This window comes from Phytophthora infestans, genomic scaffold (genome assembly GCF_000142945.1).
Source record: "Phytophthora infestans T30-4 supercont1.10 genomic scaffold, whole genome shotgun sequence".
NCBI lineage: Eukaryota > Oomycota > Peronosporomycetes > Peronosporales > Peronosporaceae > Phytophthora > Phytophthora infestans.
This window is the reverse complement of record NW_003303749.1, coordinates 631,811-653,077: the sequence shown is the minus strand read 5'-3', so window position 1 is coordinate 653,077 and position 21,267 is coordinate 631,811. Positions and strand designations below refer to the sequence as shown.

Below are 21,267 nucleotides of genomic sequence, written 5' to 3'. Positions count from 1 at the left end.
TACATCAAAGACAAACCAAAAGTGTAGTGATCAGGTAAAGCAATTCATTCCATTGCACTGTTCTTGAAGGTAGAAGCTTAAGCGAAGACAGCCATAATTAAAGCTGTAGCAATGGTGCTAATTGCCATCTTCACTGTCGTCGCTGCGGACGGAGAGGAGGAGGAGCCCTTGGTTCCAGTCGAGTCGCTACAGAAGGTGCCATTGTAGTCTGAAGAGCAAGCGCAGACACCGTCGGAGCCGCATGTGCCGTGCTCGTTGCACACAACTTCAGAACTCGCCGAGGCATCGCACAGCAGGCACTGATTGCCCTTGGCTCCTGCCGCACATGTGCACTCACCCGTCGTGGTCCCGTCTTTAAAGCCACAAGTTCCCTTCGTTCCGCACTGAGAGACAGTGCTACACTCGTTGGAAGTCACAGCGTTGCAAAAGTCAGACGAGTTGTAGCCGGCGTTGCACTTGCATTCGTAGTCCTGAGCGAAGTCCACGAGCGGCGAGCAAGTGCCGTGGCCGCTGCAAAGCGTCTGGCTCGTGGCGTTCCAGCCGCATTGCTTCACTACCGTGTCGGTGATGTTCTTGATGTGACCGCTGTTGCTGGTGACGTACTTGGCCTTGTCGAGGCACTGATAGATGCCGTTCACCACAACGTACTCGTTGTTGACCGTGAAGTTGCGCTGGTAACACTCCACCTTGTTGGTGCCATTGCCACTTCCACTGCTGCTGCTGACATCGATGTCGTCTTCATCATCCACGGTGCCATTGCTGCCAGCGCTACTTTTCACGGTCACGTTGAACTGCTGGTTGCAGTTGTCGACCTTCAAGAAGGCGCAGACTGGCTGAATGACGCGATACTTGGATGGCCAGGAGCTGAAAGTGGGGCAGAGTCCGGCGATACGACCACTGCATACTTGTCCGCCCGGAATGCACATGCTCAGTTGCTCCAAACCAGCAACGCTCGTATCAACAGATACGCAGGCGTAGCTGGACCCGTACGTCTCCACACAGTCTTTTGTCGTCTCGCAGCGCCCCGGGAATGTGGTGGATGCGGTCTGTGCCGCAACGCCGGCGACTAACACCATCGCCGACACGACCGCAGCTGACCTCATTTGCGATAAAAAGCTGGAGTTTCTGCGAGTGAGTAGATTCGAGAATGAAGGAACGGTTGGTGTGAAGGCTGGAGCCGCGTGGAAGTGGGCAAGCACCACATCAGTCGGAGGTGGGAAGGTGCACACCGCAACGACCAGATTTAACCTCTAAGTTTAGAGCGGCAGACATCAAAAGCCAAAAAAGTGCCGAAGCTGGCAATTCTCTCATCCGAGGGTTTCGCCGGCGCAGAACGCTGGCCGCATCGACGGGCATGTCCATTGCAGAGCCCAAAGCGGACACGATGGATGGATTTATCATCGCCCTTCGCTTCTAATAATGGCGCTTGCGTATATCATATTTTCGTCGACATGTTGAAGTTTCTTTTGTGTACGACGCAACTTTCCTTCATGTGGCCCACACATCCCGTCAAATCGGATTTCATTTGTACGGCCCAGAGCGCAGGGGGAACTGGGGGTCCAATCCGGACAAACGTCGTGTGTGCGGCCAGCGTGAGTTTGGTTCAGGTCGCAGCATCAGAGTCACCATGAAGAGCGTCGCTCGCGTGGCCCAGAAGACGCTTTCCCAAGGTCATCACTCCCTGCACCACACTTCGCATTTATGTACTTATGCTAACCCGCCTTTGACGTGGTTACAGCGCGCGGATTCCGCACCAGCGCCGCTGTGGCCAATGCTGTACGTGTTGCACCTCACATTTTATTTGTAATTTCACTTTAAAGATTCTTTAACTAACCTACGTATTGACTATGACAGGCTGAGGAGCCCGCTATGGCCCGCGTGTACGGCGGCCTCAAGGACGAGGACCGCATCTTCACGAACGTATATGGCGAGGACACTTGGCGTGTGGACGGCGCAGTGCGTCGTGGAGACTGGCACCGCACCAAGGACCTTCTGTGCATGGGTCCGGACTGGATCGTGCAGGAGATCAAGGACTCAGGTCTGCGCGGCCGTGGTGGCGCCGGTTTCCCTTCCGGTCTCAAGTGGTCCTTCATGCCCAAGCAGACGGACGGACGCCCGTCCTTCCTGGTAGTCAACGCCGATGAAAGTGAACCCGGTACCTGCAAGGATCGCGAGATCATGCGTAAGGACCCGCACAAGCTCGTAGAGGGATGTCTTATTGCTGGTTTCGCTATGCGCGCCCGTGCTGCCTACGTCTACATCCGTGGTGAATTTTTCAACGAAGCCCTGATCCTTCAGGAAGCCATCCACGAGGCCTATCAACGCGGATTCCTCGGCCGCAACGCTTGCGGATCCGGTTACGACTTCGACGTGTATCTGCACCGTGGTGCTGGCGCTTACATTTGCGGTGAGGAGACTGGTCTACTTGAGAGTCTGGAGGGCCGCCAGGGAAAGCCCCGCCTCAAACCTCCTTTCCCGGCCAACACGGGTCTGTACGGCTGCCCTACGACGGTGACGAACGTGGAGACTGTGGCTGTGTCCCCTACCATCCTTCGTCGCGGTGGCTCGTGGTTCGCGAGTCTTGGACGCAAAAACAACCACGGCACTAAGCTTTTCTGCATCTCTGGACACGTCAACAACCCGTGCACGGTAGAAGAAGAGATGAGTATCCCTCTCCGTGACCTGATTGAGCGTCACTGTGGTGGCGTTCGTGGTGGATGGGACAACTTGCAGGCGTGTATCCCTGGCGGCTCTTCCGTGCCTGTACTGGACGAAGAACTGTGCCAGGACATTATGATGGACTACGACGATCTGAAGCAGCGTGGTGGCTCCGGTCTGGGTACGGCCGCTGTTACCATTTTTGACAAGAGTGTCGACATGGTGGGTGCTATTCGTCGGTACTCGCATTTCTACACGCACGAGAGTTGCGGTCAGTGCACGCCTTGCCGTGAAGGTACTGGCTGGATGGAGAAGGTACTAACCCGCATGGAAACGGGTGACGCCGAGCTCGAGGAAATCCCCATGTTGGAGGAAATCTCGCGCCAGATCGAGGGCCACACTATTTGCGCTTTGGGTGACGCTGCTGCCTGGCCGGTGCAAGGTCTGATCCGCAAGTTCAAGCACAAGCTAGTGGAGCGCATTGAGGATCCGTCTAGCTTCAAGCCCGAGGATTACTTCCAGAAGGCGTGGCCTGGCGCTCCGCTGAAGAACCAGGAGTGGGTGGACAAGTTCGCAGACGGCTCGGCTTACAAATCCCAGGCGTCCGCGTAAGCTGCGGGAGGCGATTGTGGACTGGGGAACGTGATATGTTGCACAGAAAGAAATGACTTGACGCGAAAAACTACAAAAACACTTGCAGCATGGAAAGAATTCATAGCGAATGGCTCGAGTTGTCCACGCGGAAGCCGATGCAGAGAGGTCAGACGCTAAATACAAGAAAGCCCTTCGGTGCAAGTTTCTAAAGATGTACTGGCTTAGCTCTGTATTTACCGTGCCGTGCCCTCTCAGACACTAGAGGAAAGCCACTTTGGCATCTGTCTTTCATCATACTGAACTGTAGGGGTGAAGAACTCGATGAACTGTTGATCCAAAAGACGCATGCGAGGCCCAGCGAAGCGGCAGTACTCGTCGATGATCGAAGTGAGCGACCAATTCTCCATCTTCCGCATGCACCCGATCACACAGCCTGTACGGTGCTGGACGACAAGTAACAGCAATGACATTATGATGATTAGTTGCCTTGGCCGGTAAAAGCTTTGACACTTATTTTACTCACCGTTCCTTTCGTGCAATGGACCAAGATTGGGTGATTTCGCACATCTGCAGACAACAGCGTCGAGTATTAATAGCAGCACTATACAGAAGATTCACCGCAGTCGATTGTACCGAGGAGATGGCGCAACGCGTCAGCCATGGCATCCGGGTTAATGCTGATGAAGGGTTCCTGTTGAAAGGGATTCGCTCTCTGTCAGCTGGGTCATAAATTCTTTATCATTTCAATAAACTCACCTTGTTGCCGTCGATGGGGCACTGGAAGACCTCAATGTTATTCTCCTCGAAGAAAGCCACGTTCTCTGGTTGATGTCCCTGGTGGCATAGATATCTGCAGCAGTTGCATCTGAGCGACAATTTTGCTAGCAATAACAATCTCTACGTACAGCACGGACTTGAGCCCGAGTTGCTGGAGGAAAGCATGGTTTTTCCTGTTAGGGAAGCCCGAGCGGTAGACGCCAGACGCCACCATAGAGAAGTTAAGCGGCGGGATCAGCGTCTTCTCGTACGTCGACATCACTACGAGTTTTTAATCTAACTGTGAAATGGGTCAAAGCGATACTTTTTACACCATGCGATTGGACAAAATTGAAACTACATGTAAAAGGACACTCGCGAAGTGTACTGACTTCAACAACTTGCTGTCCTCTTTAATGCCGGCTTACATTAAGCTTGGGCGGGCTTACGCGCAGCGATGACGTAGTCGAATCCGAAACGTATCCTGCGCTGCTCCTCCTTGGGTAGTGCGCCAGATCCGAACTCCTCTTCCAGGCGTTCGTCCACGCAGTCAAGTGCTTGTTGCATGTGGCCAGCCAATACCGGGTCCCAAAACAGTGGAATATGACGCCTGCCCACCTCGAGTTGACGAGTGATCGCCGACCGTCCATACACATTGGTAAGACGCACACTGTTGGTCACCTCCAGCCCTACCTTCTCCAGCTGGCGCTGCGACCACTCGATTGGGTACTCGCGGTAACAGCGACGTCCTGCAAGAAGGAGACACGCATCACGTGTGCGCGCTACTTCCTGGATCAGCTTGCCTGCCTCAATCTCTGCATCACTTGAGCCCGCCGGAGTTTGAGACTCGCTCAATGGCTGAAGTCCTACCAGGTAGATCCGCCCTCCCGGAGCCAGCAGTTTCTCTAGTCTGTCACAAATTTGGTCTTGGTAGTACGGTGCAAAGCCCTCGATAGCTCCAACCAGGTAGTCTGCAAGCGGAAAACACGTGAAAATTCCACTCATCATCACGCTGTTTCAAAGGTGGATCCAGCATACAAATTACCAGCGATTATAATGTCGAACGGCTTCTCATTAGACAAGAAAGTCGCATTTTGCCAGTTGCCAGCGTGAACCTTGAACGGAGTCGCGTGCGGTGTCTTGCTGGGATCATATTCAGCCGAAAGATCGTTGGCAAGAGGCTTCTCCCCCGTCACAGCGACCACCTCCTCGATGAGGGAGGACACACCGCCATGTAGCAGCCACGAGAGCGAGTGGCGACCGGTGCCTGCGTCGAGGACACGGCCCCAGGGGGAGATGGAGGAATCGTGGTGCTCGCGTTCCTCGATCCAGCGGAACAGTGAGTCCGTCTTGGGCGGCATTACGTGCAAAGAACGAATTAAGATAGGCAAAGACAGCAATATTGCTTTAAGAATTAAATGATGTCAATAAGCAATCTGCTGAATTTTTATAGGTTTCAATTGTGAAATTATTTGATTTTCATTTCTTTTTATTCCTTTAATTAAAGTTAGCTGTGAAATGCAAATTTGACGAAAACAATATGTATTTCTACATAACTTATGTGGGCGATATTGTAACGGGGTACGTAGCCCTAAGTGTACCCTGGTTACATGAAGTGTGACACTTCACACTTCAGGAGTATGACACGTCATACTCCGAGATATCTGGTACAAGGTACCAAGGTCGTTCAAAGCCAACCATTGGTTAAATGACATTGCATTTCTATAGGTAACTAACAGTTTGTATTAAACCCAAACTTAATCTACCTATAAATATACTCAGTTTACAATCTACCTTATTTGGGTCACTTCGCTCTCTTTAATAAAAGAGGGGACCTGTGAACTGCCGTTCACTGAGAGTTTGTATACTCTCGGAAGATAACTTCCTCTTGCGCAAGGTGCTGTGTGACCCCGTCACACTTGGTAGTACTTGTAGTCAATCCACGCCATCGCGGGTAGACTACCTGAACCTCCGAAGCTCGCTGCCATGGATAGGAACGACTTCTCCCATTTGAACGACTCTCAGTTCGAGTCGGTTCGGAAGATGGCAGGCATCTTCGGGATGGAGGCCCTGCAGAGCCTGGTGGTGTCAACACCGGCTGAGCAGCTCGAGCGCGTCAATGCATTCGACGCGTACGAGCAGGGCCTCATCGCGCATGTGCGGGAGAACCTGCAGGCTCCGGCGGCGGAAGCAAATCCGCCTCACCCGAAGCCAATACGGCTGAAGGTAAAGCCGTATGAAGGGAAGGAAGGCGAGAACCTTCATATCTGGGTCCGAGAAGTAGAGCTCGCGATGGACGCGGCTCTGATCTCGACCGAGCAACTGCGTGTTGCTTTTGCACTCTCCAACCTTAGCGGTCGTGCTAAGAGTTGGGTGTACACTCGGGAAGCAACATCCCCAGGATGTTTCACATCCTGGCATCCCCAGGATGTTTCACATCCTGGGCTCAGCTGTGCGAACAGCTCCGAGCCGCGTTCCTCCCGGCAAACTACGAGTACCGCCAGCGTTCGCGCTTCCTCGCGTGTAAACAAGGAAGGCGCGAACTGCACGAGTATGTGCAAGAGATACGGGAGCTCACGGCGTCCCTAGTGGGAAACCCACTCAATGAACACATCAAGATGACTGTGTTCATGGACGGCCTTCGAGTGGGCCCCGCACGCACTCAGCTGTTCCGGGTGCAGGCAAGCACCCTTGAAGAGGCGATTCAAGTGGCTCTTCAAGAAGAGTACAGCCATCGCCAGGCGCGTACGCCGGCCTCAGCGTGGCCTGGGAGCTCCTTGTCGGCTCCCGGTCAAACAAGCCCCAACGGCCCAGTTCCCATGGAGCTCGGGTCCGCCGAACAGCGTGACATCCGCTGCTTCGGCTGTGGGAAGATGGGCCACTTCAAGCGCGACTGTCCCGCGGAAAGACTCCGCAGACGGTCCTTCCCCAAGCTCGTCCTCAAGGGTCGCTGGCAGAAGCCAGGATCCCGGGTACAGGGGAACGCAGGGAACAAGTAGGGGCGGGGCGCCCTACTGGGGAAGAACTAAGTCTTCGTGATGGGTGCGCGGGTGGCGCGTACCACGGGGACTTAGCCCCTGAGAGTCTTCGCACTCTCGAATCGGCGAAGAGCAGCGGCGGGTTGCTCGTAGTACACGGATGTGTACGGGGATACGATCATCCCTTTAGAATCTTGATTGACTCTGGGGCGTCGAAGAATTTCGCACGCCGTCAGACGGTTGCTCGTAACAGCAACAAGTTGTCCGAAGCTTTGAGAGAAAGCAAGGGCAACGGGACGGTGTCAGTGCGACTGGCCGACGGGAAGGTCGTCACTGTCCCCAACGTCCAAGTGGATCTGGCTGTCAAGTTTGAAGACTTTGACAGCCTCGAACAGTTCACTGTTCTCGATATGGATCCATATGATATGATCCTGGGCATGCCCTGGCTTGAGAAGCACGAGCCCTGGATCGACTGGCGAGGCAAGGCAATCGGTGCCAGCCGCCCTGCGCAGTCCGACAGAGAATTGGTGAGTCATGTTCCCACCTCTGTCAGGACCCGGGGCGCCCGCGAGGGCTGCCAGGGTACCAAAGCATCCGGCAGATGCTTGGGAGTCGTCGACGTATATGACGACTCCCAGGATGTTTTGATGGTGGCCGCGCCCAGAAGAGGCATCGGCCAAGTGGGTAACTTAGGTCCACAGGCGGGTAACTTAGCTCCGCAGACAGCTGCAGCTGTCATGAACACTGAGAACAGCGTGTTCAGAGTGGGTAACAGAGTTCCACTCACGGTCGCCCAGACCTTAACTGAAGAGGAAGACGTCGGATACGCTTCCTGTGTGGGTAACACAGTGCCACACGCGGCCGCCCAGACCTTAACTGAAGAGGAAGGCGTTGAGCACGCTTCCTGTGTGGGTACAACAGTATCACACGAGGCCACGAGTGCCTCGGATGTCGTAGCGACGACATCCCTGGACGTGGGCAACAAAGCTTTTCGTCACAGACGCCGTCGGCAAAGACACCGCCGCCGCCTCAAGTCGGATCCGAACTTCGTTCCGATCGACGTCGCTTCAAGCGACTCGGAGTCCAGGGCCCGGGCTCCTCCGACAAGGCCGGTGGAAGAGTGTTATCACATCTTCGATGGCGAGACAGGTTTACCCGTCAAGGCATCTGGTGTCCACTTGGAGCCGTTGCCAGAGGTTGCGGAGATACTGAACCTCGAGGAAATGACGGCTGAGTCTTTCCTGGCCAACCTCAAGGCTGGAGAGATTGCTGAGATGGTACTCATGAGACCTGAGACCACTCAGGAGGAGCTGAACTCCTCCTCTGTCTTGGACGAGAACGTCCTGGAAGACATGAACAAGCAGCGTCAGGCGCGCTTGGGTTCTGAGATTCTCAAGAACCCCAAGGATCCGGTGTATCCTTTGGTGACGGAGTATGCGGACGTGGTGAACAAACACCCACCGACCCAACTCCCACCGGATCGAGGCGTACGGCACGAGATTGATCTCGTGCCCGGCACAAAGTATTGTGTCACGAGGCAATGGCCTCTCCTGCGCGAACAGTGCGAGGTCATTGATGCCTTCTTCGCCGCGAAAGCGAGGGCAGGCATGGTGCGGGAATCGAAATCCCCGCACTCGACGCCGACTTTCTGCGTTCGGAAGCCGAACGGAAAGTGGCGTCTGGTTCACGCTTATAATAAGCTGAACAACGCAACGGTGCCGGCCCAAACACCGATCCCACGAAAGGATGTGTTGTTGAACAACATGGCCGGGAGCGTACTGTACAGTGCGCTGGATTTGGTAGACGGATACTACCAAATCCTGATGCGAGAGAGTGACATCCCGCTCACCGCGGTAAGCACTCCAAGCGGCATGCTTTGGGAGTGGCTCGTCATGCCGCAGGGCTTGTCTAACGCCCCGGCGACGTGCAATCGCCTGGTGACGCAATTGTTCCGCCCTTTGCGTACCTTCGTACAGACGTACTTCGACGACATATTCGTCCATAGCCGTGCCGAGGGAGGCAAGACGACCATGGAGGTGCATCTAGGACACCTCCGTCGAGTGTTGGACGTGATGCGAGCGAACAAGCTCTACGCCAACATCGACAAGTGCGTTTTCGCGTCACCAGAGATTAAAGTTCTCGGTTGCTTCGTCAGCAACGTGGGCGTTCGGGCTGACCCAGACAAGGTCAAGGCTATAGCAGCATGGCCGACGCTTCGATCCCAGAAGGATCTTCGAAAGTGGTTGGGCTTGGCCAACTACCTTCACAAGTACAGCGCTGGGTACGCGGGCTTCGCTAAGCCCTTGTCGAGCCTCCTTCAGAAGGACGTCGACTGGCGCTGAGAACAAGAGCACCAGGATGCGTTTGACAGCATCAAGGCCAGTCTCCAAGAGGCCCCTGTCCTGGCTCTGCCGGACGAGACGAAGCCATTTAGCGTCGTCTGCGATGCCTCCGATTACGCCATCGGGTGTGCATTGCTGCAGGACGACACGGCTGGACAGGAACGAGTCATCTCGTTCCAGTCCCGGCAGCTCAAAGCCGCCGAGCGGAACTACCCTGTCCATGACAAGGAGCTCCTGGCAATGAAATATGCCCTTGTGAAGTTCCGTGTTCACCTTCTGGGCTCTAGGCCCTTTGTGATCTACACAGACCACGCGTCCTTGAGGACGGCGACTAACTCGCCTCACCTCTCCCAAAGGATGGCGAGGTGGCTGTCCTTCTTCGCGGAATACAACTTCCGCGTCGAATACAAGCCGGGCAAGCTCAACGTGCTTGCGGACGCCCTCTCTCGGCGTCCCGACTAGGAGTTGGCCCACATCACGCGGGTGACAACGGATCTATATGATCGGATACGCATGGCGTATCGGGACGATGAGGCTGTCGCGCCTATCGTCAAGCTCCTTAAGGCCGGAACGAGCGCGAAGTCCGACTGGCTCTCGTCGCGACAGCGCTCACGGCTCCACCGATATGAGTTGAAGGAGGGCCTCCTCTATTATCGGGTGGAGCCCACTGATCCTCCACGGGTGGTCGTACCCAACGACGAGGATCTGAAGTTCGACATCCTCGCGGAGGCGCATGACGCGCCCTCCAGCGGCCACTTGGGCCGCGAGAAGACCTTTCTGTCGGTCTCTCAGTCCTTCTGGTGGACCCACATGTACAAGTGGGTCGACCGATACGTCAAGACATGCGAAACATGTCAGCGGGTCAAACCCGCAGGGCACTCTTCGGCTCCACTACAGCGCCTGCCCGTACCGGCTGATTGTTGGAAGTCAATGAGTCTTGACTTCATCTTTGGGCTTCCCGCCGACGGACACGGCAACACCGGAATTTTGGTGTTCGTGTGTCGGCTGAGCAAGATGGTACATCTTTCTCCAGTTCCCGTCACTGTAACGGGCGAACAAACCGCAATGTTGTTCGTCGATGGCGTGTTCCGCTATCACGGTCTCCCGGAGACGATTGTCTCGGACCGAGACCCGCGGTTCACTGCTGCGTTTTGTTAAACGCTGTTCCCTTTACTGGGAGCTCGTCTGCAGATGTCCACTGCGGATCATCCGCAGACAGACGGCCAAACAGAGCGCGTCAATCGAGTGCTCGAGGACACTCTGCGCAGTGTGTGCGCGGCAGCGCCACGTACGTGGTCGTCGCAGCTTCCAGTTGTTGAGTTTGCGCTCAACAACGCGGTGCACGCGTCCACGGGGTTCACGCCGTTCTACTTGAACGGCTTCCGCCACCCCAGAGTGCCTCTCACTCTTCGAGGAGACACTGACTCCTCTATTCTAAGTGGGGGAGATGCTCGGAAAGCCCGTTCCTCCCAGGTCTCGGATGTGAGGCCAGTTTCGCTGCGAAAACAGGTGGAATCCTTTATGGATACCAAGCTGAACATTGTCAGCAGGGTCCGCGATGCCATGGCAGCGGCCCAAGATAAACAAAAGGAGTACTCAGACAAACAAGGAAGAGGAAACTTAAGTATATTTGAGGTTGGTGACTTAGTGTTGCTAGACACGAGGAACCTACCTCTAGACACTGTTAACTCTGTCGGCAGCAACAAACTGAAGCACCGCTTCATCGGACCTTTTGCAGTCCTGGCCAGACATGGTGCGTCGTACACCATCGACCTTCCAAAGTCAATGAAGACGCACCCGACGTTCTATGTCGGACGTCTTAAGCGGTACTTTGACCCGCAGGGGGTTGCTGACTCGCAGACCCCCCTTGACCCAGCTCCTCGAAGCGAGGGCCGGTCACAGTCGTCGACGAGGGCGTCAGAGCAGGCACCCAAGCCTCGGTCGGGACGGCAAGGCTGCGGTCAAGACCGTACGCCGGAGGGGCTCCATACGAACGGACCCCGGCGCCATACGCCGAGTACGCTGAGTACGCCGGGTACGCACCATACGCGTACGTCTGGGAGTGTGCCGCAGGCGGCTCCGGACGTGGCAACAAAGCCTCGATCTGTCGGATCATGCGAAAGGCCTCGTCCAGATCGGACGAAGAGGCCCGGCGATCCACCCGCAGGTGCAGGCTCGCGACCTCTCGCTCCACCAGGTCCAGGCGACCCGCAAGACGAGCGAGCTCGCCCTGATTCCCGGCCTGGGCGGCAGCATTACCGCCAGTCCCAAGGCCAAGTGCAATCTCAAGCACGAGGACACGTTGACGGAGGCGGTCAACCTCAGGGTCCTGTGTCGGACCCGCAGTCGGAGCACTCGGACGAGAGTGGCTCTCGGGAGGCGCCGAGTACTCGTACTCGTACGAGGGCACCTCCGCCCCTGCTTGACCGGAATGGAGAAGCCCACTTTCACGTGGAGCGGATCCTCCAGGAGCAACGGTGTCGCGGCAAGCGACAGCTCCTCGTGAAGTGGAGGGGTTATGCTCACTCCGAGAACTCGTGGGAGCCGATTGAACGGCTCCTGATTGACTGCCCGAAGGCTGTCGCAATCTGGGAACAGAAGCGGCGGCAGCTTCATAAGTAGTCCGGGGCTTCTTGCCCGAACGGGGTACGGTCGATGAATACATACCGTACCCGCGCTCATCGTGAGCGCTAGAAGCCGCGCGCTTCAGGATGTCCCTTGGCAGCATACGCTTGCTGATCAAGTGGGCAAACCTCACACGAAGATCACGCTGGTCCAGGATGTGGGACAGCTGCTGATCTTCATGGAGTGGCGAGTACTTGAGAGTCTCCACCCACGCCCAGAACATGTCCTCACAAGAACTCCACGTGGGACAGTTCTCGGGCATAACCCAGGGGTATCCCCAAAGAGGATAGAGACCACCCGGGGTCTCGGGCTTCTTACGACAAGTCGTGAGGCCCTTGAGAGGGATGCGGTGTGGCGCGAGAAGCACACACCGAGCAGCCTCCATGTTGTTAACAAACAACTGTTCTTTCTGAACAAGGGCTCGTTCATAGATGCCCCTAGAAGTGTGGCCGCCCACAAGGCCACGAGGAGCGACGAGAAGCTCTAAGAAGAGGTCAGCCCCAGAGCTCTCCTCGGGAGGCCAATACCCTCTTGAGTTGATGGCAGCTCCCTGGCTGACGGGTGCCGCCACCGAACCCCCACGCACACGCTGGGCAGCTTGGAATTCCTCCTGCTGCTGGTCGAGGTCATTCGAGACCTCCCGGGGCTCAACGATAGCACCCTTCTCCTCCGCTTCTTCCTCCTTCTCCTCCTCTTCATCCGAGGAGCCGAAGAGACTCTGATAGGAGCGTCGAGTCTCCTTCTCCTCGCGGAGTGGAGACTTAGAGGCGGTACGCTTCTTTGAGGGCTTGGCGCCCTCGGCTTTAGAGGCCTTAGCGCGCAAGACCCTCGGCAAGCGAGAGACGTTTGCGAGGATTCTCTTCCTCATCGCCACCGGCTTTGGAAGCGCCCTTAGCCTTGACGGCCGGACTCTCTGAGGGCACAGACGTCCTGGGACTGAGATCACCTTGATCACTAGCGAGCGACTGCACGCTGTCATCCTTGTGCTCGCTGGGCACTGGGCTGTTCCCTCCCACAGAGCCCGCAGGAGCATCGTGCGTGCTCTCGGACTCGGCTTCGTCCTCACTGCCAGAGCTGAGCTCACGTTCTACGAACCAAGGGCTCGGACGATTGTCTGGAGAGGCCGAGGGCGATGGGCTGCGGCGCTTGCTTGCGCGCTTGTCCGCAGCCGCGTCACCCGAGGAACCGATCGCCTCGGAGGCCACCTGAGTAGCCTCCTTGAGTGCAGAGCCTTTGCCGTGAGGCTTAGTGCTCTTGGCCTGCGCCTTACCGGCTGCAGCCTTGGAGCGTGTCTTAGCACCGCTCTTAGCAGTGCTGCGAGGCATGTTAACGGTCGAAGTGGAGACCTTGACGAAGAGCGCACAGGTTGCTGCTCGAGGCTCTAACTGTGAAGTGAGCCTCCGCCGCGCTCGCGCGGCCAAGTCGATGGTTTTCGACTTTGAGAATGAGAGTTTGTGACGAACACCTCTTCATTCTGATTGGTCGGTAAACCGAACCTAAGTGGGGGAGGATGTAACGGGGTACGTAGCCCTAAGTGCACCCTGGTTACATGAAGTGTGACACTTCACACTTCAGGAGTATGACACGTCATACTCCGAGATATTTGGTACAAGGTACCAAGGTCGTTCAAAGCCAACCATTGGTTAAATGACATTGCATTTCTATAGGTAGCTAACAGTTTGTATTAAACCCAAACTTAATCTACCTATAAATATACTCAGTTTACAATCTACCTTATTTGGGTCACTTCGCTCTCTTTAATAAAAGAGGGGACCTGTGAACTGCCGTTCACTGAGAGTTTGTATACTCTCGGAAGATAACTTCCTCTTGCGCAAGGTGCTGTGTGAACCCGTCACAGATATCGTATTTCCACAGGTTTATACCATTATATCTATTAATCTATGGCAAGAGTCTATTCAAGATTGTGGCCGTGGAAAAATTCGGTCGTTGCAGTAGCCCCCAGTGTCGTTTATACCTGGTGACATCTTCAGCGTCACCAGGTGTCACGACTAGACAAAACTAAAAAAAACAGGGTAAGCTTGCATGAATGACGAGCATTGATTTTCTTCATTTTACGCTGCGACCATGCATGCAGTCGTGAGGGTCAGCGGAAGACGCTGTGTGCGTACGGATGGTGCTCCGTACTACTACAAAGCATGGAAGTGCCAAGGTCACTTCTACATGCTTTCTAACAGCGTTTGTAGGTGTATATTTGAGTTGCTGACCATGTAACATGCCTGTTGCGCTTCTAGAACCTTCATATGAGCCTTTTTGCGAGCTTGGCGGATCGGTGGAGCCCTTATGAGGTGACGAAGGGCGTGTCACTGGACTGATGTCCAAGCGTAGGTCGCTTCTTAAAGCATTACACTTAAGAACCACGAGCAACAGAGCATTCAAAAGAGGTACGTAAACACAGTGAGTGCCGGGCAAATAGCCACGACAGGGCTGCAGTACTGGTGTGGGCTTCTCTTGGGTTCGCTGAACCGCAAATTGAGTTGTGAGAGAGAGGGTATGCCTCACACAAACCTTGTAGTCTTTGTGGTGCTCCTCCAGCTTCACAGCAGCTTTAGAATAAACCAGGTAGCTTAGCTTTGTTTCGAGTAGATAGACCCACTTGTATCTCGTAGCAACGTCACAAGGAATATGAACATGGTAGCCTTACTTTCCGTCTCCACATTCATCTGACAAATGTTCATAACCAGTATCTTTAATGGTTTAGTCGAGCGGACAGGGGGGGGGGCGTTTATGGTTCATTGACTTTGCCTTGCTCACAGCACAGACAATGCCTTCGTAGGTGTTCAGATCTTTTGTGCCTAGCTTTACCCCCAAATCCCTATATCTGCCATCACCTGGAGCAAAGCAATGTGCTAATGAACAAAAACACTTAGGCAACAGCTCCATTGTATTCTTGTCCTCTACAGATTGCTAAGCCATAACCATGACCATGCCGTTTCGCTTCGCAGCCTGTTGATGTTGTCACGCATCTCAAACTTTAGGATAGAGCCCGGTTTAGACATCCAAGCCGTCTTCTGTTCCATGGAGCACAGCAACCTGTAGCTGTCTGTAGTCTGCAGGTATCCCATAATTATCAGGTTGACCTTGGCACTCGGCGTGTAGACAACACTTTCCAGTAGTCGACCCTCGAGATCACCAGTTGTCTGAATGACAGCACGCAGTAGGCCAGAGTCACTAACAGTCGTGTGCTCCGTCGTACCCTTAGCGAAGTCCAGCCGACTTGGCTTGTCTTCTCGCAGTTTTCGTAAATAGTAATAGATCGCCACAAATGTTGACCTTTGATCCCGAATTGAGGATTCGTTACATAAGGCTTCCTTCAACTGATTGCATGCTCTCATCACGTCCGACCGCATTCACCGACAACGTCTGACCTTGGCTCGCAGCGTCTTGCCCTTGGTCAGTCTCACCGCTGCAAGCAGTACCACCTTTTTGACTAGTCGCAGTGCCCAGGGCAACACCCTAAGTCGGTCCACCACTGGGGCCGAACTCATTGCTTCGGGCATCTCTGCCTCCTCGGCGTCCTTCTTCAAGTTAGGGTCCATAGTGACTTGTCTGAACTCGATATGGCGACCGGCTGCGTCCCCCGCGTCTGAATTGCGCTGGTTCGGCACGTCTTGACTGTCCACGAGGAGGCGGTCTTCCTCGACTCTGAGGGCCACACAGTGGCAATCGTCCTCGTGGTGACGAGGACCAGCACGTCCTCTAGGCGGAGAGCACCGGCGGGGCGGTGACCCTGGAGGTCTAGCGGAGCCACGAAGTGGAGAGCGCCGACGATCAGACGAACGCCCTCAATAAAGAAGCCCCGGTGGACGTCTTCGGAGTGAGTAGCCACGAAATGGTGACCTCGGGTGCCCATCACTCTCCCGAGATGGCAGTTTCCAGTCGCCACCTTCAAAGGGAGACGTGTACTACGCTCATAGTCTACATGTTTGTTAGCAATAGACACTGACAGCCTATCCTGAATCCTATCCTACGCCTGACGCTGCAGCCTGCGGCTGCGCACTTGCCGACGTACCACGTGTGGACGCGCGCTGTTATGCCAAGTTTATTATGTTTGCTGGACAAGAGCGACCGTGCCGTCGTGCTGCTCACGACGCCATCGACTTGTATTAAGAATGTTTCGTATTATGAATGTATAGAATATAACTTTGCGGAGAGGCGTACTGACTTGCGTGAGGCTTGATCTTTCTCTCACAACTCAATTTGCGATTCAGCGAGCCCAAGAGAAGAGCAAGCCCACACCAGTAGCCCTGTCGTGGTTTTTTGCCCGGCACTCACTGCGCTTACGTACCTCTTTTGATTGCTCTATTTGCTAGTGCTTCTTTAGTGTAAGTCTGTTCTAATGGCACCTACTCTTTGAAGTGACCTACGATTGGACAGCAGTCCAGTGACGCGACCTGCGTCACCTCAGGCTATGAGCTCAATATAGGTTCATGGCTCGACAGCGGACGCATCTGGTGTGGACAACTAGATCCCCGGCGGGTACTACGATGACGCAGACCTAGCAAAACACATGAAGTCGCTGCGCAACACTGGCTTTCCCGTTGTCGAAGAAGGAAGAGTACACGGCATGGGCCAGTGAGGTGCCTTTACAATTCGAGAGCCACCTGATCGATTTGACTATGTGGAGGGCTACAGGAGGTCCAAGTATACTGATTGGTACAAGGCGAGAAAGGTGAAGGCTTTCTCAGCCATAGCATTGTCGCTTTCGGTGGATCTACGCACGACATTCAAGACCAATGTCATACTTGATCGAATGGAGACCCCTTCACTGCTTTGGCAACGTATTACCGAGCACTTGGAGGAAGGGGACATCGTGAGCCCTGATTACTTACAGAGCGAACTGATGAGCCGTCAGCTGCAGCCCAAGGAAGCTGTGACTAAGTACGTTAAAGACATTGATGCTATGGTACGCCGGCTGCGACTAGCGAAGAGCGAGTTTTACGAGTGGGACATGCAAATCTACCTTTTTCGAACACGCTGTTGGTGTTTCCTGATCTGACACAAGAGCACTTACTTTGGATAAGCAAGCAGGATCGTCGGACCATGACACTTGCTGTGGCGTTGCAGTGCTTCCGCACTGCGGAACATCCAAACAACCAGCTGTCTTTGCCAAGGACGACGCAGTCGATTGCGAACCAAGTGAGCAATGTAATTTAGCATGCAAGACAAGGACATGCAGGCAAGCGCCGGATGCAGCACAGGGGCAAGAACGGCGACAAGAAACAGCGCTTTACCTGTGCTAGCAGCGAGAAGCTTGGCCGTAGGTACACTGCGTGTACTGCGAGCACTGACACAGAGCTGAAGCCTGAGCTGGCACAGCGCTTGAAAAACGAAAAGAAATAGGCAGTGTCGATCAACTCAGTGCGTCGCGTGCATACGACACCGACGACTGGCGAACCGCACGCCTGTTCAAAACCTTGGCGCGGATATCGTCGCATACAAGTGACGGTGCGACTAAGGCAAGCTGTGAGAGACATTCGGCGTCGCTCATCTACTCTCCGATGTCCCTGCGAATGATGACGACGAGACGGAAGAGCACACGATGAAACCAGTGGATGATGTTAGCGTACCAATGCGCCATAGCAGATGCAGCTACAACCGAGTCAGAGTGTACAAACTACTCAAGCTGTGCAAGCTTTTCAACCCAGCCAGAGTGCGCAACCTGCTCAAGTTGTGCAAACTACTCAAGCTGTGCAAGGTGCTTAACCCAGTCAGAGTGTGCAACCTGCCCAATCCATGCAAGATACGCAGCCTACGCAGCTAGTGCGACTTACTATGTGTACTCAACGTGACGTTGGAGTGCCGTATGGATGGTAGACACCCGTTACGGGCGCTGTGCAGCGCCAGTGATATGGAAGATCACCTCCTACTTGGGATACACTATTGTACTATTTGGGTCAATCACTTTCGAGTGGATCGCAGAGATCTATGTTTGAGCCAGGTCATAGAGGTGGACCACAAGTGGGCTCATCTGTGCCAGGGGATAACCACCAAGGTCGCTACGCTGAGCCACGAGGATATCGAGAAGCAGAAGGACGACTGTACGACGGAGGATTGTATGGTAGATGGAGAAGACCTGACATACCGTTTGACGGAAGGCTGTATGAAGGAGAATCACCAGGACTAAGAGACGTACGCACTGACAGACTACTTGTATGTACTGCTGGAGCTGGCCTCTTTACACAGGGGATGGCATCTCACACCTTACAGCACGATCGCACACCGCCGTGTGCCAGAGCACAAACTACATTATGTACGTACGCTTAAAGCGATGCTGGGAGGTAGCGGTCTGAGTCAATCGGTAGGGATACAATTCGTAATATAAAAAAGAGCAATGATCAGTCAACCATTTTAACACAAAAACGGCAGCGGCCGGCCAAATTCGCAGTTCGAAGTTACGAACTGTCGTTGGGTTGGTGTTCCCGGCGATCCGTGCGTCATCGAGTGACCTTCGCGCATCCATCGCGCAACATTTATGGACGTTTTATCACGAGCCCTTGCCGGGGGGCGGTGCACGATTGGTCATCGTCAGAGGATTTCTCTGTAAAGCGCAGTTTGCTCTGGGGTGTACGGGTACATCGAGCTCGTGTACGTTACTCAACCCTGCTGCTTTGCAAAATGATAAGCTGCATGAAGTGGCACTAGGCAGGTGGATTGCTTGGCGATACGCTGGACGAGGCCGTCATGCAGGACGTCCGCTGTCGCGCAGGGCGCTTCGGGCGTATGGCACTGTACTTGGACTTGTTTGCGGGCATACCAGTCCAGGTGACTCAAAACATCGGCACCGCAAAGGGTGTTGCCAACGGCACGCTAGGCATACTTGAGAGCGTGCACTTCCCGATCAAACCGCCAACCACATTCCAACTCGTGCGAGATGGCACAACCGGCACGGTCGTCCAGTTACCAAGCCATCCCCCTACTTACGCGCTTCTGCGACTGCCGCGTCCTCGTGCCGTGTCAATCCGTGCGGGTGTCGACCCTGAACTTTTCCCGGTTTTTTTTCGCGACCCAGCCATTTAAAAGGACAAAAATCTCGCTGCCGCTGGCCACTGATGGTCAACGACGCTGTGTCGAGATCAAGCTTCAGCAGTTTCCGTTCGTATGTGCTGTGGGGTCAGCGGTGTACAAGGTTCAAGGTGACACGTTGGACGCCATGGTCGTCGTCGACTAAACGTCAAGCAACTACATAATCAACAAACCCCAACCGTGTTACTTGCTCGTATCGCGCGTGACGAGCCGAAACGCATTTTACTCGCTTTCGTCTTTTACTTCCAAGTCGGCAAGGTGAGCGAAACCACCGCAAAACACCCTTGAGGAAGAGAAGCGGCTCAATGAGCTAAGCGCGCACACGCTCCTGGCGTCTACATCCCTCTCTAGTTACAATACCGCCGCGCCAGCAGCGATGGAGACCAAAGCCGAGACCAAGACTGAGACCAGCGTCCAGCAGCAACGCATAAACACCAACACAGCCTTCAGCAGCCATACCATACCGTCATCTGCAGACTTAGCACACCGCCTTTAGCAACAGCACGAGGGCCGGTCAACCAGATAAGCGCTGGGCGTCGATCAGAGAAATAGCGCTTTCGATGCACTTTACGAACTTTGTCCGGTGGAATGTACGGAGTTTCCTGCTTCCTCTTCTTCATCATCTTCTTAGCTTTCTCTTCCGGTTCATCACCATCGTCTTTTTCTTCACCATCGGCTACTGCAGCGCTTCGTAGAGACCGTCACGGCACGGGGACGCGGCAGTCGCAGCAGCGCGTAGTCAGGGGAGGATGGCTTGTTACCAAGCTGGACGACTGTGCCGGCTGTGCCGTCTCGCACGAGTTGGAATGTGGTTGGTGGCTCGTTTGGGAAGTGCACGCTCTCAAGTATGCCTAGCGTGCCGTTGGCAACACCCTTTGCGGTGCCAATGTTTTGAGGCACCTGGACTGGTATGCCCGTAATCAAGTCCAAGTACGGTGCCATACGCCCGAAGCGATTGTCGGGTAAGCCGAGCACGTATGCAACGTCGCTGTGACTGAGCTTGTTGAGCACGCCGTTGAAATTGGCCACAACGCGGATTGGGAAGCCTGCGGTGGCATCCTCGTTGCCGTCTGGGAAACAAAGGCATTTTTAATCGCGAGTCGCTTCGTATTCTCGGGGGTAACAAGCACACCGGCCTTCAGCGTGAGATCGGCCTCAACCTCAGCGTCCGATGGCTGTACTACACGGTTATTGAGGATGTCTACAAACTCTTGCGTCCACTCACCAACACGTGCATTCGCGCATCCTCGCCCCCATTCCGGGTCGTTGCGAAAGCGGACTGACTCGTCGAGTATGACAACAGTCGCGAATCGCCTCCATAGCTCGAAACCTTCGATATCAGCAGTCGATGGGCGTGTCTTGGTGGTTGGATCAACAAAAATTGCGTCTGCACCGACTGGGGGCATTTGCAAGAAATCACCTACGAGAACGATGTGCACACCGCCGAATGGTACGTTGGGCACTTGCTTGTACCTGCGCAGTAGCTTATCCAGTTTCAACCACTCGGGTTTCGACATCATCGATACCTCATCGATGACAAGCATGTCCAGCGTGGCGAAAGATTTGTTCTGGATAGAGTGCTTGATTCGCATTAGGAAACTGGCCAAGGTCCGTGCGCCAATTAAAGTAGCAGCTTTTCCTGTGAGCGCTGTCTTCGTCAGCGAGGTTTCGCGATGCCAGCTCATGCAGAACGTGCTGACTGCGTCAGTGATGCGGCCTTTGTCCGTTCCACCAGCACCACCGCGAAACATGAGCAATTGCTCGTCTCTGAGCTTCGCTTCAAAGTCATACCTGCTGTGGTCGCGGTGGCGAGTTCGATACCAGACTGCTCTTGCCGCAGAAAAGTTCGTAGTAGCGCAGCTGCGATGATCGTGAAGCGGCGTGCTGCCGTTGGTTGAATGTGAACGCGTGTGACACCTCTGTAATTGTTGCGTAATGGTTGACACCCTGGTGGGGTTGTCGATCACTTGCAACCCATATCGCAGCGGCTGGGTCAAGAGCTTTTGAAAGCAACTCAACGACTTCAGTTGGTCTCTCTTGTTGGTAATGCTCGGACGGATTTGATTCGTCCGTCGTTGATAATTCGACATATTGATTGAGCTCCTCAAGTGTAAATGTCGGTGCCTGGGGCAATGTTCCAAATGTGCTGGCGGCTGTCTCGGCGACCGGCGTCAGCAGTGAGTGATACATGGTTGTGGAGGAGGCAGCAGACAGATTAGATCGCGTGGTTGTCAGAAAGACTGGGAGCTCGTCCCCGATCACGCAGACGT

The 21,267-nt window shown here is 54.6% G+C and overlaps 4 protein-coding genes across 4 annotated transcripts; 1 reads left to right on the top strand and 3 right to left on the bottom strand.

Moving 5' to 3' along the window:
• Positions 1-24: 24 nt before the first annotated feature.
• PITG_06816 (uncharacterized protein) lies at positions 25-1,103 on the bottom strand (the record flags this gene model as incomplete). Its single annotated transcript, XM_002904755.1, has 2 exons — positions 25-680; positions 750-1,103. The coding sequence occupies 2 exons, from the start codon at positions 1,101-1,103 to the stop codon at positions 78-80; spliced, it is 957 nt and encodes a 318-aa protein (XP_002904801.1).
• A 479-nt stretch (positions 1,104-1,582) lies between these two features.
• Positions 1,583-3,461, top strand: PITG_06815 (NADH dehydrogenase flavoprotein 1, mitochondrial precursor; the record flags this gene model as incomplete). The annotated part of the gene is made up of 3 exons (XM_002904754.1): positions 1,583-1,670; positions 1,739-1,776; positions 1,855-3,461. The coding sequence occupies 3 exons, from the start codon at positions 1,628-1,630 to the stop codon at positions 3,268-3,270; spliced, it is 1,497 nt and encodes a 498-aa protein (XP_002904800.1).
• Positions 2,021-4,297, bottom strand: PITG_06814 (tyrosine phosphatase, putative; the record flags this gene model as incomplete). Its single annotated transcript, XM_002904753.1, has 6 exons — positions 2,021-3,425; positions 3,490-3,695; positions 3,776-3,819; positions 3,886-3,943; positions 4,009-4,102; positions 4,158-4,297. The coding sequence occupies 5 exons, from the start codon at positions 4,286-4,288 to the stop codon at positions 3,504-3,506; spliced, it is 519 nt and encodes a 172-aa protein (XP_002904799.1).
• A 140-nt stretch (positions 4,298-4,437) lies between these two features.
• On the bottom strand, positions 4,438-5,369 carry PITG_06813 (uncharacterized protein; the record flags this gene model as incomplete). Its single annotated transcript, XM_002904752.1, has 2 exons — positions 4,438-4,979; positions 5,054-5,369. The coding sequence occupies 2 exons, from the start codon at positions 5,367-5,369 to the stop codon at positions 4,438-4,440; spliced, it is 858 nt and encodes a 285-aa protein (XP_002904798.1).
• Positions 5,370-21,267: the final 15,898 nt, after the last annotated feature.